Raw genomic sequence first — 23260 nt, forward strand, 5'->3', positions numbered from 1 at the left:
GACAGACAGACGGCCAACTCTGTAGTTTAGGAATATTAATCTGGAAACTGGATTACAGGAGATCAATTAGAAGACCAGTGTATATTACAGAGGAAGAAAAAGATTTTGAAAGACTTCAGAAATCTGATCAATACAATCATAAACCATGAATTCCAAAAATGAAGATGAAACATGCTACTCACCTTCTGACAGAGGAAAGTGAGCTTGGAACGCAGAAAGAGATGTACAATTTTGGACATGGCTAATGTGGTAATTTGTTTTCCTGAACTATGCACTATGTATTGAGGGATTTATTTTTCTTGTTTTTAAAAAATCTGTTCAATGGGGATAGTGGTAGGAGGGACAAACTAGTAAAGATACTTATTTCTTGAAAAATAAAAACAACAAACTATTTTTAAAGGCTAGGCTAGGCAAGTGGTAGCGAGGACCTAAACTAAGGTTATGGCTGTGTGAATGAAGAGAAGGGCAAAAATGAGAGAAACATTATGCGGGTAGTTTTGCCAAATCACAGGATACAAGGGTTGAGGGAGAAAGAAGAATCAAGGATAATTCCAAGGCTGTGAACCTGGTAACTGGAAAGATGGCAATGCTTTCAACGGATATCATGAAGTATGAAAGAGAGATGGCTTTTACAGGAACTATGAATTTCATAGTTTCAGATACCTAAAGGACACCCAGGAAGAGATGGATAGCAGGCCGCTGGTAACATGGACCTGGAGTTTAAGAGAAAATACAGATAGATGTACAGACCTTGGAGTTACATACACAGAAATAATTCAACTCAACTCATGGTGGCTAAAGGGAGCAGTAAGAGAATGTGGAGAGGGAAAAGAGATGGACAAAGTGCCTTATGATATCCCCCACACTTAATAATTAGGAGGATGAGTATGATAACCCAGCAAAGGATACCAAGAAGGAGTAGTCAGATGGACAGGGAAAGAACCATAAGAGAGCAGTGTTACAGAAAGTAAAGAGAAAAAGTCTAGGGTAGGGGTGGACTGTGAGGTGTGGAAGTGATCAAGTGCAAAATGCTATAGAGAGGTCCAAAAGGATTGGTACTGGGGGAAAAAAGGTTTTTCTTAACAATTAAAAGTTTGCTGGCAATCTTGGAAGAAGTAAGTTTATTCTAGTGGGGCGGTTGGAAGTTTGGCTGCAAAGGACTGAGAAGTAAATGAGATATGAGGAAATGGAGTCATGTATAGACATAGATTTAGGAGTTTGGCTGCGAAAATGAGAATATACATAGGGTGATGGCATCAGGGAATGGCTGGGTCAAATCACAGGGTTTATTTTTTCAGATTTTGAACTGGCTTTTTTAGGGGTTAGGAAGCATCTGAGAATATTTGTAGGTATCAGGGAAGAAGTCAGTAGTTACAGAAAGGTTGAAGATGAGAGAAAAAAGGGATGATGGAGAGGAAAGGCTTCCAGTAGAGTCAAAAGGAATAAAATTAAGAGTGTTAAGTGGAACATTTGAAAAGAAGTCTTACTTCTTTCTGCAGGAAATAGGGAGAGAGTAGGAGAATGATAAAAAGTGGGGTTTTGAGGTATGGAGTGATGGTGAAGAGGAGCTTCAGGTGGAAGGTCTTGTTTCACAGTAAAACAGCACGTGAGATTCTTTGCTGAAAAGGAGGGAAGAAAAAAGAGAACGCACAGGAAAACTAGAGAGTGAGAGTGTTTAGAACAGCTGTGTGGAGAATGTGATCAGAGAATTAAACAGGAAAAAATAAACACTTCACCCAGTAGTGAAGGCCCAGATGATGGGGCAGGTATAGGACATTCTTCCACCGTGCTCAGCAGCATGGAGGTACGAACAGAAATGTAGCTGATGGGTATTAAGATGAGAATGAATGATTCAAAAGTATCTGCTAGTGTATAAGTGAAATACATAATAGGTTCAAGACTGAAGGGGTGAGGCTCTGGGAGAACAGAGAGGAAGGAATAAAGAAGTTTGAGGTCTCACTTGATAAGGATGAGGAATAAGTTTAGGAAGAGTAAGGCACAACAGAAGCTAAGAGGTTACACAGTCAAATAGAGAAACATTAATGTTCTGGACAATGGAGGTGAAACAACTGTGTATGGGTGAGGCAGAATCAAGATGGGTTCATTTGAGATTAGGAGGCTGATGAACTTTGGAGGTCATGGTTTTTAAGGGGACATCAATATGGATGTTAAAATTTGTAGGGATGAGAAGAGGGGCTGAGCTGGAAAGGAAGACTGTAACTTAAGAGTCTAAACTTCTCAGAAAGGCAAAATCTCCTGGAGTTTGACAGGCTGAGACAAGGAGTTTACTTACTCAGTTTGAGAAAGAGGACTGAACCTCTCAGTGGAGTTACTAAGTGTTGGTACAAAAGTACAGTCTGGAATTGGAAGTGTGAAGCAAGGAATGTTCCTACTCCTCCGCCTATCTTTGTAACCCTGGCACTTAGCAGAGTGCCTCAAACATAGTAAGCGCTTACTAAGTACTTGTTGACAGTCTCCTCCTCCTCTTGCCCAGTGCTTTTAGGGGTACCCAGTACTGGACAGGACATCTAGGGATGCACTATCTTCTGGAGACAGCTAGCTTAAGAAGATGAAAAGAACATAAACCTTTTTATTCTTTAGGATAAAAAGGAGCTTATTAGAGGAAGGATTCTAGAAGGCAGTAAGGAACAGAAAGGAAGAGGATGAGATCGACTATAGAGGGGTAAGACTGAGGTAAACAGTGATGGGAAACAGTGAGGTAAATAGACAGGGAGAGATACACAGGGAGAGAAGTTTCACTTAAGCATGGGGAATAAATGGGAATCACACCTGGGAATCTGTTTATTACAGAAAGGTGAATGACCAGGTGATATGGTACAGTCACCCTCTAATGTCCTATGATATCTAAATTAGTCAGAATAGGCTCTCACTGTCTTCCAGAAGACCAGAGTCTAATTGCTCTGAGACTTTCATGTTGGAGGAAAACTAAGTTGGTGCTTCTGTCCTTGGAGACTAGGCTGAACTCAGGCTTTGCCACCTCCCTTCTGACCTTGCAGCTCCTTTCTCCCACAAATTGAGTGCAACTGTTCATCCTTTTACTCCCAAGCTCTCCAACCCCTACTCTTCCACTCTTTTGGGGGTATCATATTCCTCTATAAGAATTTAAGTTCCTTCTTTTTGCTTGTATGTTTATCTGCAATGCCTGTTAGATAGTAAGTACTTAAAAAATGCTTGTTCAACTTTGATCCTAAAATACTACTTATAGGGCTGTATCCTAAAGAGATCATAGAAATGGGAAATGGTCCCACATGTACAAAAATATTTATAGCAGCTCTCTTTGTGGTGGCCAATAACTGGAAATTGAGGGGATCCCCATCAATTAGGAAATGGTTGAACAAGCTGTGATACGTAAATGTATACCACTGTGCAAGAGGAAATGATGAACAGGAGGACTTCAGAAAAACCTGAAAAGATTTATATGAACTAATGCTGAGTGAAGTGAGCAGAACCAGAACAACATTGTACATAGTAACAGCCACGGTCTTCAATGACTGATTTTGATAGACTTAGCCTTTTTCAGCAATGCAGGGACCTAAAACAACCCCAAAAGACTCACGATGGAAAATGTCTTCCATATCCAGAGAAAGAACTGTGGAGTCTGAAAGCAAAGCAAAGCAGACTATTTTCTTTTTTTGTTTTTTCTTACACAACATGACTAATATGAAAATATCTTTATTAGGAATTAATATGTAAAGCCTATATCAGATGGCAGGCCATGTTGGGGAGGGAGAAGAAAGGGAGGAGGGGAAATTGAAACTTACAAAAGTGCTGAAAACTAAGAATAAATAAATTAACTTTAAAAATTGCTTGTTGACTTCCAGAGCCTCAAAAATGGTGGGTATCAACTCATTTCATGTCACACAGACACTTAGCTCCTTTTCATGAGTTTTTAAAGAGCAAAGGCCCTCATGGTATCTTAGGTACAACGAGGCTAGGGATCAAGGTAGTTTGAGTGTCTTTCAGAACAGTTTCTCTGGTTCCCTAGGGGCCTAGAGGGTAAGCTCTGAGATGGCAGAGGCCCACGATGTCCTTAGGGAGGATCTACATGGGATGATATTATGTGTATACAAAAACATACAATACAAATTAAAATGTTTACCACAAGAGTCAGATGACGTATTAGAAGAAAATCAGGGGTTCTACTTTTCTCTGTCTAGTTCAACAAGCCCTTGTAGCTCTGACTTCTATCCAGGCTATTCCTCAAAAAAAATTAAAAAAAGAGAAGTGAAGAAAGTAAAAAAAAAAAAAAAAGAAAAAGGAAAAAATCCTCTACCACTTTTCTGCTTTATCTAGGAAACTTTAAACAAATATTACTTCTGGCTTCTGAATCTCACCAAACTTCAGAAGCCTAACTTAAATGTGTGTGCGCTCGCTCATATAAAAGGGGCAGGGTTAAGAATTGGAGGTCTCGGTATAATGACTAGGCTATCTCATATTACATTTTTGTAAAGCTTTAAATGAATTTCTATAGGAATAGTCACCTAACATTACAAACTAAAATATAAACATTTGCTGTAATCATGGAAATTCACTGAATCCTTAAAGAGAAAATCTTCAAACATAAGCTAGTATGATTTTCAATCTAACAAAAAGTTTAGTGAAAATGTAATGAATCTACAAATCTATCAAAAGATATTTGTCAAAAGACTATCTTTAACATATCCATTAAAAACATCTTTTGAGTATCTGAACTGCATGCTTCCATAGCAATTCATGTATCACAAAACAATAGAAAATATAACACATTACCTGAATTGAAGATGCTGATTCATGTGAATGGTCACTAACAGCTGCTCCTTGAGAAGTGGCCAGAGGGACAGTGTGAGTTTTTTGGGTCAATGGACTAACAATGCTTTCACCTGTCCTATGTGACTGGCAGGCCTCTTTTCTAAGGGGAGACTCTACAGTCTGCTCATCTCCAAATGCAGCCCAAGAGCAACTCTCCTTTTGTTCTTCTTCAAAGGCATTCCAATCTGCAGCTTGGTTAGGACCAGCTGAACTAAAATCTGCAAAATCATCAGGGTCTTGAAAAGCACTGCACTCATCTTGAATTTTTGGCCCCAAATCAAGATTCTCAAATTGACTATAACCACCACTTTTTAGTTCTGAAGGAGGCTCAATTCCTGACACAGAAGACTTTCTTGCAACTTCATACCCTTCTGATACACTATCAGAAGTCTGTTTCAGTTCTAATTGAGAATATGTTATTTCCTCTTGGCTAGTAGCAGCATCTGTATCCCCAAAATCACCAAAGTCATCGCCTGGTTCACTAAAATGTAGAAACTGTTCTGAGGACTCTTCAAAAGTTATGTCACTCATTGAATCTTGAGTACCACTAACAAAAGGTGGAGTCGCACCACTAACTGTGCCAAAATCACCAAAATCATCTTCATTTGTATCACTGCAAGATACAAAATCATTACTACTATCCCCATTTTTCAAATCTGTAGACTCATCCAAAACATTTTCTTCTGTCAGATCTATGCTGGTGCTTTGGATGTTTGTAAATTTAGCAGTTTCTTCTTTGGGACGATAATTAATGTTGTCATTGGTTTCAGCAGTTTTAATACTGTCCATACACAGGGCTGCACATTTAAAAGTTAAGAAATCAAGTTTCTCATCAGTTTCACACTGTTCTCTACTGCTAAATGTTTCTGCATTATCAGTTGTGTCTACTGAATTCAAGGCTGATTGTGTGCTAGTATTTGATTCAATTTGTTCCAGTGCTGAAGGGTCATATTTTTCATTAGTTACTACACTGATTTCTGAAATGCAAACCTGATTCTCTTGACCAAGAGTCTTTTCTTCATTTTCACAGCTTCTATCCAAAGATGCTTGTTTTACAGAACTTCCTTCATGGATTCTGTTTATCTTATTGTTTTCCTGAATAGTTAGTGCTTCTCTGACATTTAAAACTTCACATCTTATTTCTTCCAGTTGTACCCTTTCCTTTTTGGAAAATGTGGCAAAATCTGCAAATTCCTCAGCAGGACTAGGTGTGGAGTCTAAATGAAGCTCAGTGCTGTGACTTTTTAGTCTCTCTGAATCAATGATATCTAAGTTTTCCTTTCCCTGAGGATTTACAGTGTCCAGTGCTGCAAAACCATTTGTTAGAATCTCTATACATGTGGGTTTCTCACCATTACAGCTATCTATTTGCTTGTCATGACTATCTATTTTCATATCAATTCTAAAGCTGTCAGAAGAGAAGCTTTCAGATGTTCCAACATTTTCTCTCTGCCCTAGTACTTCATTTAAATGTCCTGGACTTCCAATATTGTCAATTAAAGTATCTGAAGTTCTGGACTGAACTACTTCTTTGCTGGTGGTAGAAGGTAAAACATCAGACTGTTCTTTCATGAGACTAGGAAGTTCAGCAATGCTGTCTTTATCATTACCATTTTTAATGGGCTTAAAGCTTGTAAAGCTACCTACATTTTCTGAGAAATCATGAATCGGCATAAAATGATTTGAAGGTATAAATTCTTCCTTGGAATTAGTAAACTCTGGTGCATCAAAATCAACAAATCCTACACCAGAAGGGCTAACTTCAGAAAACCCACCAAATTCTCCAAATTCATCTTCTTCATCATCATCAGCTCCATTGTCTAATGGTGGTGGAGATGAAGAGTACATTCGAATGATATCTGGTTCCATTGTTCAACTGCTTTTAGAAGATTAATTTATACCTGCCAAAAAAAAAAAAAGAGTTTTTTTTGGTTCTGATTATATTTTAAAATTCTCAAAATTTTAAAGTGCAAAATTATGTTGGATCTTTTTGCTTCTTTAAGGGTTAACTTTAAAAAGCTGTATCACATAGACAAGAAATAGCTCTAAATTTTAGAGTTTTGGGGGGAAAGATTTAGTTATTGCATTTGAAACATATGATTCCATTAGGATAATATGTATGCTTATATATTGTAATATAGTTTAAAATTTTATAATGTATTGGTCAAAATATCTTTTGGCTATGGTTCTTAAAAGCAACCAAGGACAGGAATGTTAGTAACATTTAATAGCTCAGACATATAGCCTTTGAACCACAGAAAAAGAAAAGTCATTGATATTCCTTAATCCTTCTTCTGGTACAGGGACATTTAGCTGACACTGGGAATGAAAGAGAAGTATAAATTTTGAGGAAAGTGGGAATAAATGGGTCACTTAAATTTTATTTCAATCATCTATGAATTTTTAAATATCATGACACATTAGTGCTCCTGCTAGTTCTTAAAAGCTAACAATAACTTTTCTATTGAAGAAAAACAATAAAAGCAGTTTAATTCAGCAAAAGCTTAAATGACAAAATGATGCAGATTCCTTGGCACATTCTTCAGTTACACTTAAAGCTTTCTTCTAAAATGTCTCAGAAACCAATTATATTAATACTTTCTATTATTACTTTATTTGATTATTCATGTAAAGCTACTTTTGGGAAGGAAATGTGTAATAGGTTAAGATGTCATAAAATTTTGGAAAAGAAAATTATGAAATGTCCTTGGTTGCATTTGGAGTCTCAATCTTGCATATTAATAATACCAAATAAGAATTATAATATGAACTACCAAAAAAAAAATCAATTTTTTAAAATAAAAAAACTTTTGATGAAAATTACACAGGCTTTTTAATAGTAATATTTCACAGTTCAGAAAATTTAATCTTTAAATGTTGATTTCTAAGCAATTCTTATCTGAGGTATTTTAAAAACATAAAACACTAATATACACATATATGTATATATACACACACATATATCTGATGTACGTTCAAATTTCTCATGCCAGCCAATGATACTTCATAACTCCTCCTCCCTCTAATCACAAAGAAGTAAACTGATTTCTGATTCAATAATGTATCATTCAACTTGAACTCAAGAGGATGCTTTGGTTCAGTGAGATCAGCTTTATCTTCAGGCTACTAAAAAGCATTAGAATGGAAGTTTAGAAAAAGTATAAAGACAAAGGCTCAGCATGTTATACAGAGATACGGAAAAAAATGAGTCAATCCCACTAACATAAATTTTTATTTTCAATTTACAATACCATTTTTTTTTAAACAAATGAGGTAGAGAATATCCAACTGGGCTCCTAAAAAGAAAAAAAAGCAGCAAGGGTGGATGCTAGGGCTTACAAAATTTTCTAGTACTATATTAAGAATTATTTTAGTTGTTTCACATGTAAAAAAAAAAGTCTTCCAGTTAAACTTTATTCACTAGACCAACGTTTTGGGAATTAAATGTCTCTACAATTACTGTACCTACAAATAGTGTTACTGATATAACTTTAGATAACATGATTTGGTGTTCCTCTGACAACTCTGTAAGTGCAGGACATGAAGTCGTAAGGATGTGACTGAATACTAGCTGACATTCCTAGCTGTGATCCCAGTAAGTGATTTAATCTCTGAGTCTGTCTCCTCATCCATAAAATATGGCTACCTCAGTGTTGTGAGAATCAAATGAAAATTTTGTAAGGTGGTACATAAATGTGTGATAGATGATTAATTGGAGCCCTATTTTATTCCAATCAATATTAATCAGTTTCAATATTAATCAGTTTGATATGATTCCATAGGGATAGTGACTATAAATTCTGTATATTAGGCCCCAAAGTGGTGAACTGTAGATTTAAGTTCACTTGCTTACTCACAAGAAGCTAACTAGAAGACTTTCAACCATTGTTTTCCCTTGTTATGGCGACCAAACCCAGCTTGGATCAATTACATGTAAAGTCCCACAGCTACTTTTGTTGCCCATCTGTCCCTTGTCATCTATCGCCTGACGTGAGATGACTATGAGCACTTGAACAAGAGGTGGCCTTGTCTGTCTGCCTGTGACCTGCCTGTCTACTGGCCCATAAACCCATTTAGATATGATGATATCTGTTATTAGACTAGCCTATTGGTCTTCTTGGTAGGACCTCCTGAAAGGTCAAGATAGGTCTAAATTATTAGCCCATTTGTCAATCAATGGGATTCTGTATTTTTAGTTTGCTTCATCTATATCCAGCACTATAAAACTAAAGCACTGGAGGAAGTGGGCAATGGACCCTTCGATAAAGTGCCATTGGGCTGAAGCTCTGCCTCTGCCTCTGTCTTTTTTATTGTAGGTTGGACAATTCTGGACCTCATAAAAGTTACATATTATCGTTAAAATTTGAATACTATCAAATGGAGAAAAATGAAAAAACTACATAAAGTGCTTCTTAGCATCACTGATTTTTAAAATCCTTTTTCTGCCATAAGAAATAAAGCTTAATTTTTAATCTCTGGCATTAAGATTCAGGATTTGCATTTAACTCCTAAACTGTTTCAGTTATTCAGAATACCTAGTATGGAGGGAAAAAAAATTACACCTTTTGTTCCTGACAACAGCAAGACCACATGATATTTAAGTGCTTGGTAATATAAATTCTTTTGTTGTTGTTTTCCTTAATTTATTTTTAGTTTTCAACATTCATTTCCATAAGATTTTGAATTCCAAATTTTCTTCCTATCTTCCCCCTCCCCCTGCCCCAAGACTGCATGCATTCTGATTACTCCTTCCCCCAATCTGTCGTCCCTTCTACCCTTTCCCCCTTCTATTTTCCTGTAGGGTAAGATAGATTTCTATACTCCACTGCCTGTGTATTTTATTTCCCAGTTACATGTAAAACAATTTTTAACATTCATTTTTAAAACTTTTGAGTTTTACATTCTCTCCCTCCCTACCCACCCTCACTGAGAAAGCAAGCAATTCAATATAGATTATACATTCATAGCCATGCAAAACACTTTCATAACAGTCATGTTGTGAAAGACTAACTATAGGTAACATCATTTCTTTAAAAAGGCAGCATAACACTGCAGGGTTAGAAGGCCTGGGTTTAGGTCTCTATTGTTCTTATTAGTTGTTGACCCTGGTCAAGTCACTATCTGACTATACCTCAATTTCCTCATCTGTTCAAAGAAAATAGTTGCATTACCTACCTCACCTGATTGTTGTGCAGACAAAGCATTTTGTAAACTGTAACAATCCCTTCACATAACATTTTATTATGTACCAATGTACATAAAAAGTAGTACATTCACCACCTTTTTATGTATGTCATAGATTCTCACTAGCTAAAAACTGTCCATTCAATTTGTTGCAAACTGCTTAATTTTCTTTACCTTTTAGCTAATGCCTCCTTTTTCATTAAATTAAGGTTAAGAAGGTACCCCCATATGTACCCTCTCCATTATCTTTCTCTATATCAATTCTTCAATCCTTTCTTCGGGGCTCAGAGGAAAAAAGGCATTCATTCTCTAAAGACTAAACCATTTAACTATGTCCAAGAACACAGGCCTTCCCAGTTCCTGCAGGATCTTGCTCCCATAATTATTCTCTTCAAACTTTCCAAGTATGTTTGGCTCCTTTCCCCCATCTTTAAACAAACAGATCTCCATTATCTGTCCTGGAGGCAGGAAGGAGAAAGAGAATTCACCTTGGCTTGGCATTACTGCTCAATATAACTAAGATCCTATTTCTTTCTTTTAGATACTACTTCTCATATAAGCTGTCTCTGCTCTCCTTCATCTCCATACCTCCATTGTTACTTTAAGTCTCGCTTCATTTCTAATCTATGTGAACTTTTCTCAAAAATTACCACTGACCCAATTATAAGGTGTTTTGCCTAGACCTCTTTTCACAGTACTGGTGTCATCCCAGCTTCTTGAACTTCTCTCTAAACATGGTCTCTGTGACACAAGGCTATTCTGTTTTCTTTAACTCTCTGGGATCTCTCAATCTCTCTTACATACACACGCTCTCTGCCCTCTTACTTCTGCTCCTTATAGGTATTTTTTCCAGGTTCAGTGCTTTGCAATCCCTTTCTCATTAATTTTCTTGGCTTTAACCATCACCTCCATGCAAATGACATCTGAGTTTATATTCTACTCCACCCTCAACTAAGACCTAGTTATTACTTATTTTCAATTAGACATCTCCATCTGATTTTTTGACTTGACATCAAACTCAACAGATATGGGACAAAACACTTTTACCTTCTCCCCAAAACTAGCTTCCTCTTCATGCATCCTTGTTTCTGCCAATGATATCATTTCATCATTTAACCAGACTCATAATCGTGAAGTCATTCTCTGACTCATCTCCCTGTCTGCCCCATCTAGCCTTTATTCAAGTTATTTCTTCATTTTCTTCATACAATCTGTCCTTTCCTGTTCCCACTGCAACTATTCTATTCTGCACTCTAGTCATCAGGTCATTATTACTTGAATACTTAAGCAATCTTCTACATGGTATTATTGGTCTTTCCCCTTTCCAATCTATCCTGCAAACAACAGCAGTACAATTTTTTTTCAGCATCATTTCATCACATCACTATAGTGATCAAAAATTTTCAGTATCTCCCAATTTTCTTGCCACATCAAATCTAACTTTCTCTATCTGGTTTTCATGGCTCTCCATTCACTCTGATAAAGTGTCATACTTATCTCTATGAAACCATGGTTTCACTCATGATGTTACCCATCATCTGATTTTTTTCCCCTTTGTTTCTCTTTATCTAGTCAGATTCTATTCACCCTTCAAATCTAGTTCAAGATCCATTTCATTCATGAAGTTTTCTATCTTGCTCACAAATCTGTTCAGAACACCTGCAGGATTTAGGAGTTCATTCAATTTAGCATCTAACATATTTTTCTGGTTTATAAAGAGCTTTCACAGGTATATAATTCATCACCACAATCAGAAGTAAAGAAAATATTATTATCTCAAACTATTACTATTAATTCAATTTTACCCAGACCAGTCATCTTTCTGCATGGATCCACCAGTTACATTGTTTTTCTGTTCAAAAGCCTTCAAAAGACCTATAACGTCTAGTGAGTCAAATTCAAACTTGTTAGCCTAACTTTCAAGGATCTCTATTATATGCCAATACCCTAGCTTTCACTTATTTGACAAGTATTTTTAAAATGCATACTATATGTAAGTCCTGAAAAAAACTGAGAAAAACAAAAAAACCCTAGTCCACAAAAAGCTTACCGTCTACTAAGGGAAAACATTAAGTTAATGAAAAGTATATGTTAAGGGGGCAGGTCATTAATAATTATGGTAGATGGGGGAGCAATAACTTATGAAAACCTTGTGTAGGAGATCCCTGATCTTAGTCCACTGGGAGAAGGAGCTGGTAGTAATAACAAGCATTAAGGTGTGAAATTAGTGGGACAAGGTCCTTGCCCAGAAGGCACATAGAGTTTAATAAAGATGTTCTTTTCGTGAGGTCCATGAATTTAAAAATAAAAACATTTTGTCAGCTATATTTCAATACATAATTATCCCATCCACACAGCAATTTTCTCCACCACGGTTTCGATATACTGCGGGCTGACATGAGAAATTTTTTTTTCATAGTCCAAATCATGTATGTTTTTAATTAAAGTGAGAACCATTAGTTCTGGGTCCTGGAGGAGAAGAAGGAAAATCTGCCATTCTGTTCTGGAAGTTTAAGAACCAGACTTGTATTTCTTGCCCAGACAGAAGGGCCAACCCACATCAGCATGGATGTGGGTAGAGGAGAAGAGGAGGAGGGGAGGAGGAAAGGTGGCTATATTTCCCTTTTCTTTTTTTTCAAGAAAGAGTTTCTCAACCTCTTCTACTACTAATTAATTAATATAATAATTCTCTATTACATTATATAATACGAAAGAGATTGTTTAAATCTAAAAAATTATTAAGACAATTATCTATTCTTTCCCCAAAGACACTCAATATAAATCTAGTATGCCTTATTTGCAGAAGAGTTACCTTCTTCACAATCCTCTAGGTTGAGTCAGCTACAAAGAACACTCATGCATACTTAAATTCTGTCAACAGTCTCTGTGCAAAGGCTCATTCCAGGCATTTAGTAAGTTAGTATTTATTAAGCACCGACTATGTGCTTGTCATTGTGTTGGGTGCTGGGGATACAGACAAAATGAGATAGTCTCTGATCTCAAGAGGCTTACAAAATATGGGGAGACACAACATATACAGCATGCACACTTGTAAATATGCATAGAATAAGTGTTGCTAGGCATGAAGAGGCATACCTGTAATCTTAACTCCCAAGAAGGGTAAGGCTACTGGATCTCTTGAGCTCAGGAGTACTGAGCTACATTGGGTTGATAAGGGCTAGAAATGGGGTATGAGACCCCCACAAAGACCCAGTACCAGAGGCAAGTCGTCTGGAGAAGAATTCATGAACTCAAGCACTGTTAAAGTCAAGGTAAAGATTTATTACACTTTTCAGCGGGCAAGAATTCTTAGGGAACCTGGAACTTTAAAGGGGTACAGGGAAAGTTTATATAGGATATTCTATAGTATAGTTAACTAGGTGTTTTGGGTGGGTTTAGGGAGTGGTCAGTTCTTTTTTTTAAAATTTATTTATTTAACTTTTAACATTCATTTTCACAAAATTTTGGGTTCCAAATTTTCTCCCCTCCCCCCATCCCAAAATACTGAGCATTCTAATTGCCCCTATCACTGATTTGCCCTCTCTTCTATCATCCCTCCCTTCCCTTGTCCCTATCTTCTCCTTTGTCCTGTAGGGCCAGATAACTTTCTATACCCCATTACCTGTATTTCTTGTTCCCTAGTAGCAGGAACAGTACTCGATAGTTGTTCATAAAACTTGAGTTCCAACTTCTCTTCATCCCTCCCTTCCCACCCCTTCCCTTGGGAAGGCAAGCAATTCAATATAGGCCATATCTGTGTAGTTTTGCAAATGACTTCCATAATAGTCGGGTTGTGTAAGACTAACTATATTTCCCTCCATCCTATCCTGCCCCCCATTGCTTCTATTCTTTCTTTTGATCCTGTCCCTCCCCAAGAGTGTTGACTTCAAATTGCTCCTTCCTCCCATTGCCCTCCCTTCCATCATCCCCCGCCACCCTGCTTATCCTCTTCTCCCCCACTTTCCTGTATTGTAAGATAGGTTTTCATACCAAAATGAGTGTGCATTTTATTCCTTCCTTTAGTGGAATGTGATGAGAGTAAACTTCATGTTTTTCTCTCACCTCCCCTCTTTTTCCCTCCCTTAAAAAGTCTTTTGCTTGCCTCTTTTATGAGAGGTAATTTGCCCCATTCCATTTCTTCCTTTCTCCTCCTAATACATTTCTCTCTCACCGCTTAATTTGACATGAGAAATTAAATGGGAATTTTGGGGGGAGTTTTGCAGAAGCTGCAGATGACGTGTGAAGGCCAGCCGATGACAAAAAAAACATGTTTAAAAACTCTGAAATGCATCAAATACATGTAGTATTGTATAACATCAACATATTTTATCTTTTAATACCATAATAATTCAGACTTCTTCTGTGACACAAAGGGAGGGTCAAAAAAATTTTATGTGAATTTTCCCCATCATGAGGGTGCCATACCCCTAAGCCCCAAGATGTGAATGGGATATCTATAGACAGTTTTCTTTGTGATCCTACATATTTTATGCCTTTAAAAACATGATTCTGAGAAAAGGAGTCCAAGACAAAAAAAAAAGTTAATAACTTCTGGTCCAGTCAATATAGGCCTTGGTAGCACCTCCTTTACTTTTTTATGTGAGCATAGGAGCACTTTTTGCCTGTTTGGTAGATTCAAGACCCTGGCCCTTGAGAAAGACAGTGTCACTTCCACCTTTTCAGTCACTGCTGTCATCAAACCAACACTGTATAATCATTTCCACCTCAGGCCAACTGTTTTAGAAGAGGATTTGTCCTCAAAAGAGGTTACTAATCTAGGTTATCACTGTGTAACTGAATTTGTATGTAGAAATTTTTAACTGGATTACAAACAAGCATTCTGAAACAACTTCAAAATGCTAGGAACTAGAAACTAAAATGCAAAAGCAGGACAAGTCCCTGATTATAAAGAGTTTATATCCAATTATATCCTGCCCCCAATTCTTAGTATAAATAAAATTAACCCCAGAAATTATAAAACATTAAGTGAAGAGGAAAGAAGCAGTTTCTTGTTACTTATTCCAGATGACAAAGTACTTCCAATCCAGAGGCCTTAACCTACTCTACAACCAGCAGAAGCAACAGACAATGTGGTACAGTGATAAGAATACTAGTTCAGAATCAAAGGATTTGGATTCCAGTCCTGATTCTGCCACCTGTTATTTCCATTGTCTTGAGCAAGTAATCTATTCTCTTCAGTAAGTTTTCTCATCTGTCAAACTGAGGGGCATGGACCAAATGACCTCAAAGACTTTTTGAAATTCTAAAAGCATGGTTTTGTGTTTTGGTGTCTGTGTGGGATATGTTGTTATTAACAATGTATCATGCCATTTAAAAATTATTTCACAGAAGAAAATAAATTTTTGGGCGGGTTACTTATGTCATAAACATATATATGTATAATTATTTTATTTTCTAGTTACAAAAGGAAAATCTTACATTGCAATATTCAAGAACATATTTTTCATATACCTTGTAGTTGACAAAAGATCTCAACCTTTAGAAAAATCCAGTCTGCTCATACAGAAATGTTTAAATGACTTTATCATAAAATATAAGGATATATTTTAAAAGCAGAAAATTAGTTCCCTTGTAAGACTATAAGATATCAAATAAGCCCTAGCTATATAGCCCATTCAAAATAAGGTCTACTTTGTCACTTTTTAAATAATCTGTACTTTATTCTCTTATAAGTAATTTTATTGATCTTTTTCATCATAATTTCCATCATTATCTCCCCCCTTCCAAAGAACCATCCCATATTACAAATATAATCAGTGTATCTTATTAATATGCCCCAAAAGTCTGAAAATGTGTAACATATAACACTTGTGGAACTCCCACCTCTGCGAAGGGGTAGGATGGTGCTATCTTCTCATTCCCTTTCTTTCAAGCCATGCTTGGTTCTTTGCAATATTCACTTTTTTGTGGTTATTCCTTCACTTTTCCTTCTTGAAGTTACTGGTAAATTTTTCTCTTTTTTTGGCTCTGCTTACTTCACTCTGCATCAATTCATGTAGATCTTTCCCTGTTTTCTGTATTAATCATGTTCATCACTTCTTACAGCACAATAATACTGCATTGCATCATGTACTACAATGTATTTAGCCATTCTGCAGTTGATGGGCATCTACTTTGTTTAAGATTCTCTGTTAACAAAAAAAAGTGCTGTTACAAATATTTTGGTGTTTATAGGGACTTTCTTCTTATCCATGGCCTCTTTAGGGTATAAACCTAGTGACAGAATTTTTGAATCAAAAGGTATGGATATTTAGTCACTTTATTTGCATAACTACAAACTGCTTTCCAAAATGGTTGTCCTGATTCACAGCAACATCAACAATGCAATTTCCACAATCCCCTCCTACACTGACTATTCCCATATTTTGTGATTTTTGCCAATCTGCAAGTTAAGAGATGAAACCTCAGAGTTATTTTGATTTGTATTTCTTTAAAATGGCTGTTAATGGTTGGTAATTTTTCTTTTAAGAACTGTTTCTTCATACGCTTTGAACATTTATCTAATGGGGGATGGCTTTTGGTCTTATTATTATTAAGCTCACATATTCATTTAGAATGCATTGTGGAGTATGATGTTAGTTTAAGTCTAATTTCTACCAGACTGATTTCCATTTTCCCAGAAGTTTTTATCAAACAGGGAGCTCTCTCCTAAGTAACTTATGCCTTCTGGTTTCTCAAACACTAGGTTATTAAATTAAATTCCATTATTTCTGATTTCCCCTTATCTGGTTTGTTCCATTGTTCAATCTATTTTTTAAACAGTCATATGGTTTTAATAACAGCTATTGTATAATACAGTTTGAAATCCAGAATTGCTTTTCCCCTTCTATCTCTACCTCTTTTCATTGTTCCTTTTGATAGTGTAGATCTTTTATTTTTCTAAATGGATTTTCTAATTATTTTATCAAGTTCTGTAGAGTATCCCCTTGATAATGTGATTGATAGAACATTAAAACTATAAACTAAGTTTGTAGTATTGTCATTTTTATCGTATTGGTACATCCCAGAACTGAATATTGCTCTCACTATTTAAGTTGTTTATGCAAATATTTTGAGTGCTCTGGTAGGTTGATTCCCAGATATCTTATGCATTTTGTAGTTATCTGGAATGGGACTTCCCTTTCTATTACTGTCTCTTTGATTTTGTTATTATTAACAAAAAAATGCTGTTGATTTTTGAGGATTTATTCTGTAGCCAACAACTTTGCTAAAGCTGTTAATTTCCTAGGATTTTAAAAGTAAATCACCATACCAAATAGGGATAGTTTTAGCTTCTCTTTAACCATCTTTCCACCCTTAAGGATTGCTAGGTGGTGCAGGAGATACAGCCCTGGAGCTGAAGTCAGGAAGACTCATCTTCATGAGTTCAAATCTGGCCTCAGACACTAGCTGTGTGAACCTGGGCAAGTTACTCACCCTCTGTTTGGCTCCATTTCTTCAATTATAAAGTGGGGATAATGACAGCACCTACTTCTCAGGGTTATTGTGAGAATTAACAGAGATGTTAATTGTAAAGCACAGTGCCTGGCACATAGTAGGTGTTATATAAATGTGTATTTCCCTCCCTCTACCCTTTTTCTTGACCTTTCCGTACTCTCACCTTGGGTATTTTCTCTTCTTCTTTTGTGATGAACTTAAATATCAAACATAAACACTTCACTATCCAAAAGAACAGAAAAGAGGATTAAATATGAAATGAAACTTCTATCTTACATAGTTTAAGAAAAGTTTAGATTACATTTGGCAAGATAGTAACAAAACTGACATTTTTCTCCTGCTTAAATTTCTTTTTGCTCATTTCTGTGTATTTTTCAGCATTTCATTGACATTCTTTTATTTCTTCTTTTTTTGCCTCACTAAGTCCCTGTCTACCAACTCCCTCCTCACAACTGTTCCGCCACAAAACAATGAATATAAGCTCCTATCCTACATCTCCAAATGGATGTCCCATTGGTTTTTCTATCACAACACCTCCAAGACCTGCCCTTGTTCCTAATGTCTCTATTCCTGTTGTGGGCACCACTACTGTTCCAACTGCCTGGGTTGGAAACCTTAAAGTCATCCCCTTTCTTACTACTACCCCATATAATCAATCAGTTTCCTAGTTTCGTTGATTCAATTTCTACAATATAGCATGCATCCAAAGTTATCTCTCCACTGAAATAGCTACCACCCCTTCATCAGATTCTAATGACCTCTTATCTGGACTACTGCCATAACATACTAATAGGTTTTCCTGCTTCCACTTTATTCCTTCTCCCATCTGTCTGCTATGAATACCTACAGCAATAAGACTTTACCCTATATCAAATCACTTTGGGAATACCGAAAGCTTGCAGGTTCCAAGCCTAGGCAGACCCTGAGAATCAGGAACAACATAACATTCTATCCCCCAAGCAACAGGATGAGCCCAGATGCCTCCAGAAATGTACAAAGTCTGCCCCTAAAATAAAATCCAAGTCAGAAAGTAAGTTGGAAGAATGAACAAAAAGAAAAGGAATACCACCACAAAAAGCTAGCATAGTGACAGGGATATTCAACGCACAAACACAGGAGAATGATCCCAAAACATCTACAAGCAAAACCTCAAAAAAGATACAGCCTATGCACAAATTCAATAAGAATTCCTGAAAAAAAAATGAAGCAGTAACTTTTTTTTTTTAAAGTTAAAAACACATCCAACCATTCTGGAGAGCGGTTTGGAACTATGCCCAAAGGGCTACAAAAATGTGCATACCCTTTGACTCAGCAATATTGCTACTAGGACTGTATCCCCAAGAGATCATAAAAATGGGAAAGGGTCCCACATGAACAAAAATATTTATAGCAGCACTCTTTGTAGTTGCCAAAAACTGGAAGTCAAGGGGATGCCCATCAATTGGGGAATGGCTGAATAAATTATGGTATATGAATGGAGAACTATTGCACTATAAGAAATGATGAACAAGAAGACTTCAGGGAAGCCTGGAAGGACTTATATGATCTGACGCTGAGAGAAAGGAGCAGAACCAGGAGAACTTTGTGCACAGCAACAACCACAGTGCGCGAGACTTTTTTCTGGTAGACTTGGAATTTTGTAATAACGCAAGAACTTATTAAAAAAAAAAATCTCAATGGTGGATTTCTAAGGCAAAATGCCTTCCACACTCAGAGAAAGAACTATGGAATTCATTTGCAGAATGTAGCATATCATGTTTGTGTGTGTGTATTATGTTTTGATTTGTTATATGATTTCTTCAATTTATTTTAGTTTGTCTACACAGCATGACTATAGTAAAAACATATTCAAAAGGAAAGTATATGTAGGTCCTATATAGAATTGTATGCCGTCTTGGGGAGAGAGGGGGGTGAAGGGGGGTAGGTGTGTGGGGGGGTAAAAATCTAAGTTTTATGGCAGTGATTGTAGAACATTAAAAAAAAAATAAAGAAAAAATGAGTACATATATACTCTCCGAGGTGAGGTTTTGCTTTGGGGCTTATTTTTGGGAAGAAGGTTCATGTGCCAGATGAGATTCTGGGCAGCTATTTTGAGAAGCCTCCCAGCTTTGAAAGCCCAGATGTTGGTACTTCTCTCTCTGGTAATGAAGTATGTATTGTCTATGGTTAAACAGTTGGAAGCCCTGTCTGTTGGTCTTTCTATCTGTAATTTTTGCTTGTAATTTCCGTTTGTATTTTCTCTGAAGTTCAGGGTGTTGACTTTTTCCCATGAACTCAGGGAATGATGCAGGTACTTGATTAAAGTAGACTGTTGATGCCTCAAAAAAAAAAAGTTAAAAACATTTTTGTCAATGAAATGAGACCGTCAGAGGGAAAAAATGGAAAATAATAGAAGAATTGTAATGGGAGTTTAACAGTTTGGCTCCAAAGGTACAAAACCTTGTCCAAGCAATAAACTCTCTGAAAAATATAATGGTCAAAACAGAAGTCAGTGACTCCATTCAACAACAAGAAATAATAAAACAAGGTCAAAAGCAAAAACAACTCATCTGGAAAACAGAATGTGGAAAATATTTAAGAATTACTGGACTACCTGAATATCATGATCAAAACAAAAGCCTTATATTTCAAGAAATCTTAAAAGAAAACTGCCCAGATCGCTAAGAATCAGAGGGCAGAGTAGAAATAGAATCTGTTGGAAATCTCTTTGAAGAAACTCCAAAATGAAAACTCCCAGGAACATTATAGCCAAATCCATAGATTCCAAGTAAAAGAAAAAATACTACCAGCAGCCAGAAAAATTTCAAGTACCAAGGCGCTCCAGTTAGGATCACACATAATTTAACAGTCACAACTATAAAGGATCCAGAAAGCTTAGAAGACAGAAGGCAAAGGATTTTGGCTAACACCCAAGAATAACAACCAGCAAAACCAAATATAATCCTAAAGGAGAAAAAAAGTCCTCTAATGAAATAGTAGACTTCCAAGCATTCCTGATAAAAAGACAAGAGGTATATAGAAACTCTGAAGTCCAAACACAGGAGTTCAAATAGAGAAACATAAAAATGTAAACAAGAATAAACAATGATAAAGAACTAAACGTAGATAAACTGTTAACATTTTAATTTGAGGAAATGATACAGGTATCTCCCCTGAAAGCTTTCATTAGAAGACAAAGGGGAGAACAGAAGGCCTGAGAATGGTTCTATTATATCTTGATAGTCTTAAGGGCAGAATGTAGAAAGAGGAATATACTGGAAGTAAGGGAGCGTTTGAAAGAGGATAAGGCAAATTATCTCACAAAATCCAGGTGTACAAATAGACATCTAAACAAGCAAGGAGGAAGGAACAGTCAGAGAAGCAGCTGACACAAGAACTTCACTCTCATTTGAACTAGTCAAAGAATGGAAAAATCCACCCCACCCCCACCCCACAGTGTCTGTCTGTCTCAGATTTGGGTACAAAAATACAACTCAACAGGAAATCAGAGAAGCGGTAATAAATGAGAGGTTAGTTTAAGGTAAGGATAAATTATTACCAAAATAAACTTGTTCTGTTCTTTTAGTCCTATCTGACTCTATGGCCCCATTTGGGTTTTCTTAGCAAAGACACTGGAGGGCTTTGCCATTTCCTTCTCCAGTTCATTTTACATTTAGATGAGGAAACTAAGGCAAATAGGGTTAGGTGACTTGCTCAGGATCACACAGCTATGTCTGGAGGCCAGTTAAGAACTCAGCAAAATGAGCCTTGTTGACTTCAGGCCTGGCACTTTGTCTACTGCCTAAATAAACTCTAATGATATACAAAATATATCTCTTTTTGATGTGGCAAAGGATGGGAATCTAAGGGGATATCCATAAACTGGGGAATGAATGAACAGGTCATGGTATGTAGCTGTGATGGAATATTTTTGTGCAATAATAAATGATGGAGATGATTTCAGAGAAATCTAGGAAGACTCGTACGAACTGAAAAAGAGTGAAGAGAACCAGAAGAATAATTTGTACACTGACAGAAATAAGGACAAATAGCTTTGAAAGAATTAAGGAATTCTGATCAGTATAAACACCAATCATGATTCTAGAGGACTAATGATGAAACACGCCAGCTACCCACAGATAGAGAGGTAAAAGATTGAAACTGTAGAATAACACCTCCCCCCCCGACACGTGTGCACACACATGATCATGGCCAGTGTTTTAGACAGATTACATGAAATTTGTTTTGCTTGGTTATATGTGATTAGGAGTTTTGTTTTTCTTTTACTCCTAATAGGAGAGAGAGAAAGGAGACGGGAGGGAGAGAAGGAGAGAAGGTGTATATCAGCTGATTTTTTAAAAAGATAAGTTTTTTTAAAGAGTAGGAATTTATTTTTTTGTATTTATGTCTCTAGCACCAAGTATACATCAGACACCTAATTCATTCTTGTTGATTGATTGTAGCCAAACTGTTTTGCTTGCTGTTCTCCAAACAAGCTTTTCTGCTCCTTTATCCAAACTAAAAATGGAATTCACTCTTTCCTCACCTCCTCTTAGAATACTCTGCTTCATTAAAAGCTCAATTCATGTGTATCCTGATCCTCCCATTTTCTAAATCCAACCTCCCTCCCCTGGAAACCACAGTCTATATTTTGCATTTCATTTTCTACATATAAGCTGTTTCTTAGAATCTACGTTCCTTCAGGCTTTTGTATTGTCTTTTCAGACTTCACATACGTAGTGCTGGCACATAGCATTTGCTTCATACTTTCTGAATGAACAGAGCACAGCTTCACTTTTTTCTTATCTTAAAATTCCTCTCCTCTCATGGATCTTAAAATTATCTCACCTCATTAACATGATCTAACACTATGCTTTCTGAAAAGAAAAAAATACTCAAAATACCATAAGATCACAATTGTGAACTATGAAATATATATTACATGCTATTCTTTCTTCTGAAGTTTGTAAAAGTTAAATCTCTCATCTTCTATTTGCTTTCACCCCTATTTTTCATGTTATGCTTAAATTAATAAAAAACACGAAGTCTCTCAACTATGAAAAACATTCTCTAAAATGTTTTTTTACTAAAGAAAAAAATTCAGAATTAAAACAAAGACTATTTCTTAAGACTTATCTATCTTGTTCATGAAACTATTCATCCTACCCCTGAAAAAACTTATTATGAATTCATGTAAATAATAACTGGCAAAGTAAATCCCAGCAAGCAAAGCTAAGGTTTCCTGTTTCATTATTTATGTGCGTAGCAACTGAGATAGTCAAACAGTAGTAACTAGCTATAGTACTATGTGAAGCAGCCTGATATAGTAGGGAACTGAGGTGATTTTGGAATTCAAACAATAAAAATTTCTGCGACACCATTGTTCCACCAACATAAGCAGTCTACAGCTTATCTATTAAGTCCTAGGGAATTCTGAAGACACATAGACATTAAATATTGTGCCCGCTCAAAAGGATAGCGTCATCAAGCGAATCTGAACTCGTCTTTTTTTTAAATAAGGTTTTATTTTCCTCCTAATTACATGTTAAAAACAATAATCCTTAATTTTCTCAGCATCTTCTGCAAGGTTTGTAGGCTATTCCTGAGAAACGATGGCAAGGTGGCTAGGACAACCTTACCTTGTCCCATTTTTAACAATGAAGATGGTCTTTGATGCAGCCAATAATAATCTTTCAACTTTGTGATGCTGGTCATTTAGATGGTTTCTGTTCTGTTCTTTGTTCTATACTTATAAAAATGTATTGCAGCCTTAATTGGGGGTCACTTGGCCAGAGGCAGGGCCATTAGATCAATCCTTTATTAAACCAGG

At 36.4% G+C, this 23260-nt stretch overlaps 1 protein-coding gene across 2 annotated transcripts in view; it reads right to left on the bottom strand.

Moving 5' to 3' along the window:
- AFTPH (aftiphilin) overlaps window positions 1-23260 on the bottom strand; it is a 93742-nt gene that overhangs the window by 56842 nt on the left and 13640 nt on the right. For both annotated transcript variants that reach the window (XM_072635411.1, XM_072635410.1), the window contains exon 2: window positions 4771-6710. In XM_072635411.1, the coding sequence (XP_072491512.1) occupies window positions 4771-6678 (1908 nt within the window). In that variant the 5' untranslated portion in view covers window positions 6679-6710. The remainder of the gene's footprint in view (window positions 1-4770; window positions 6711-23260) is intronic.

The sequence above is a fragment of the Notamacropus eugenii genome, chromosome 1, assembly GCF_028372415.1.
Source record: "Notamacropus eugenii isolate mMacEug1 chromosome 1, mMacEug1.pri_v2, whole genome shotgun sequence".
Classification (NCBI taxonomy): Eukaryota; Metazoa; Chordata; class Mammalia; order Diprotodontia; family Macropodidae; genus Notamacropus; species Notamacropus eugenii.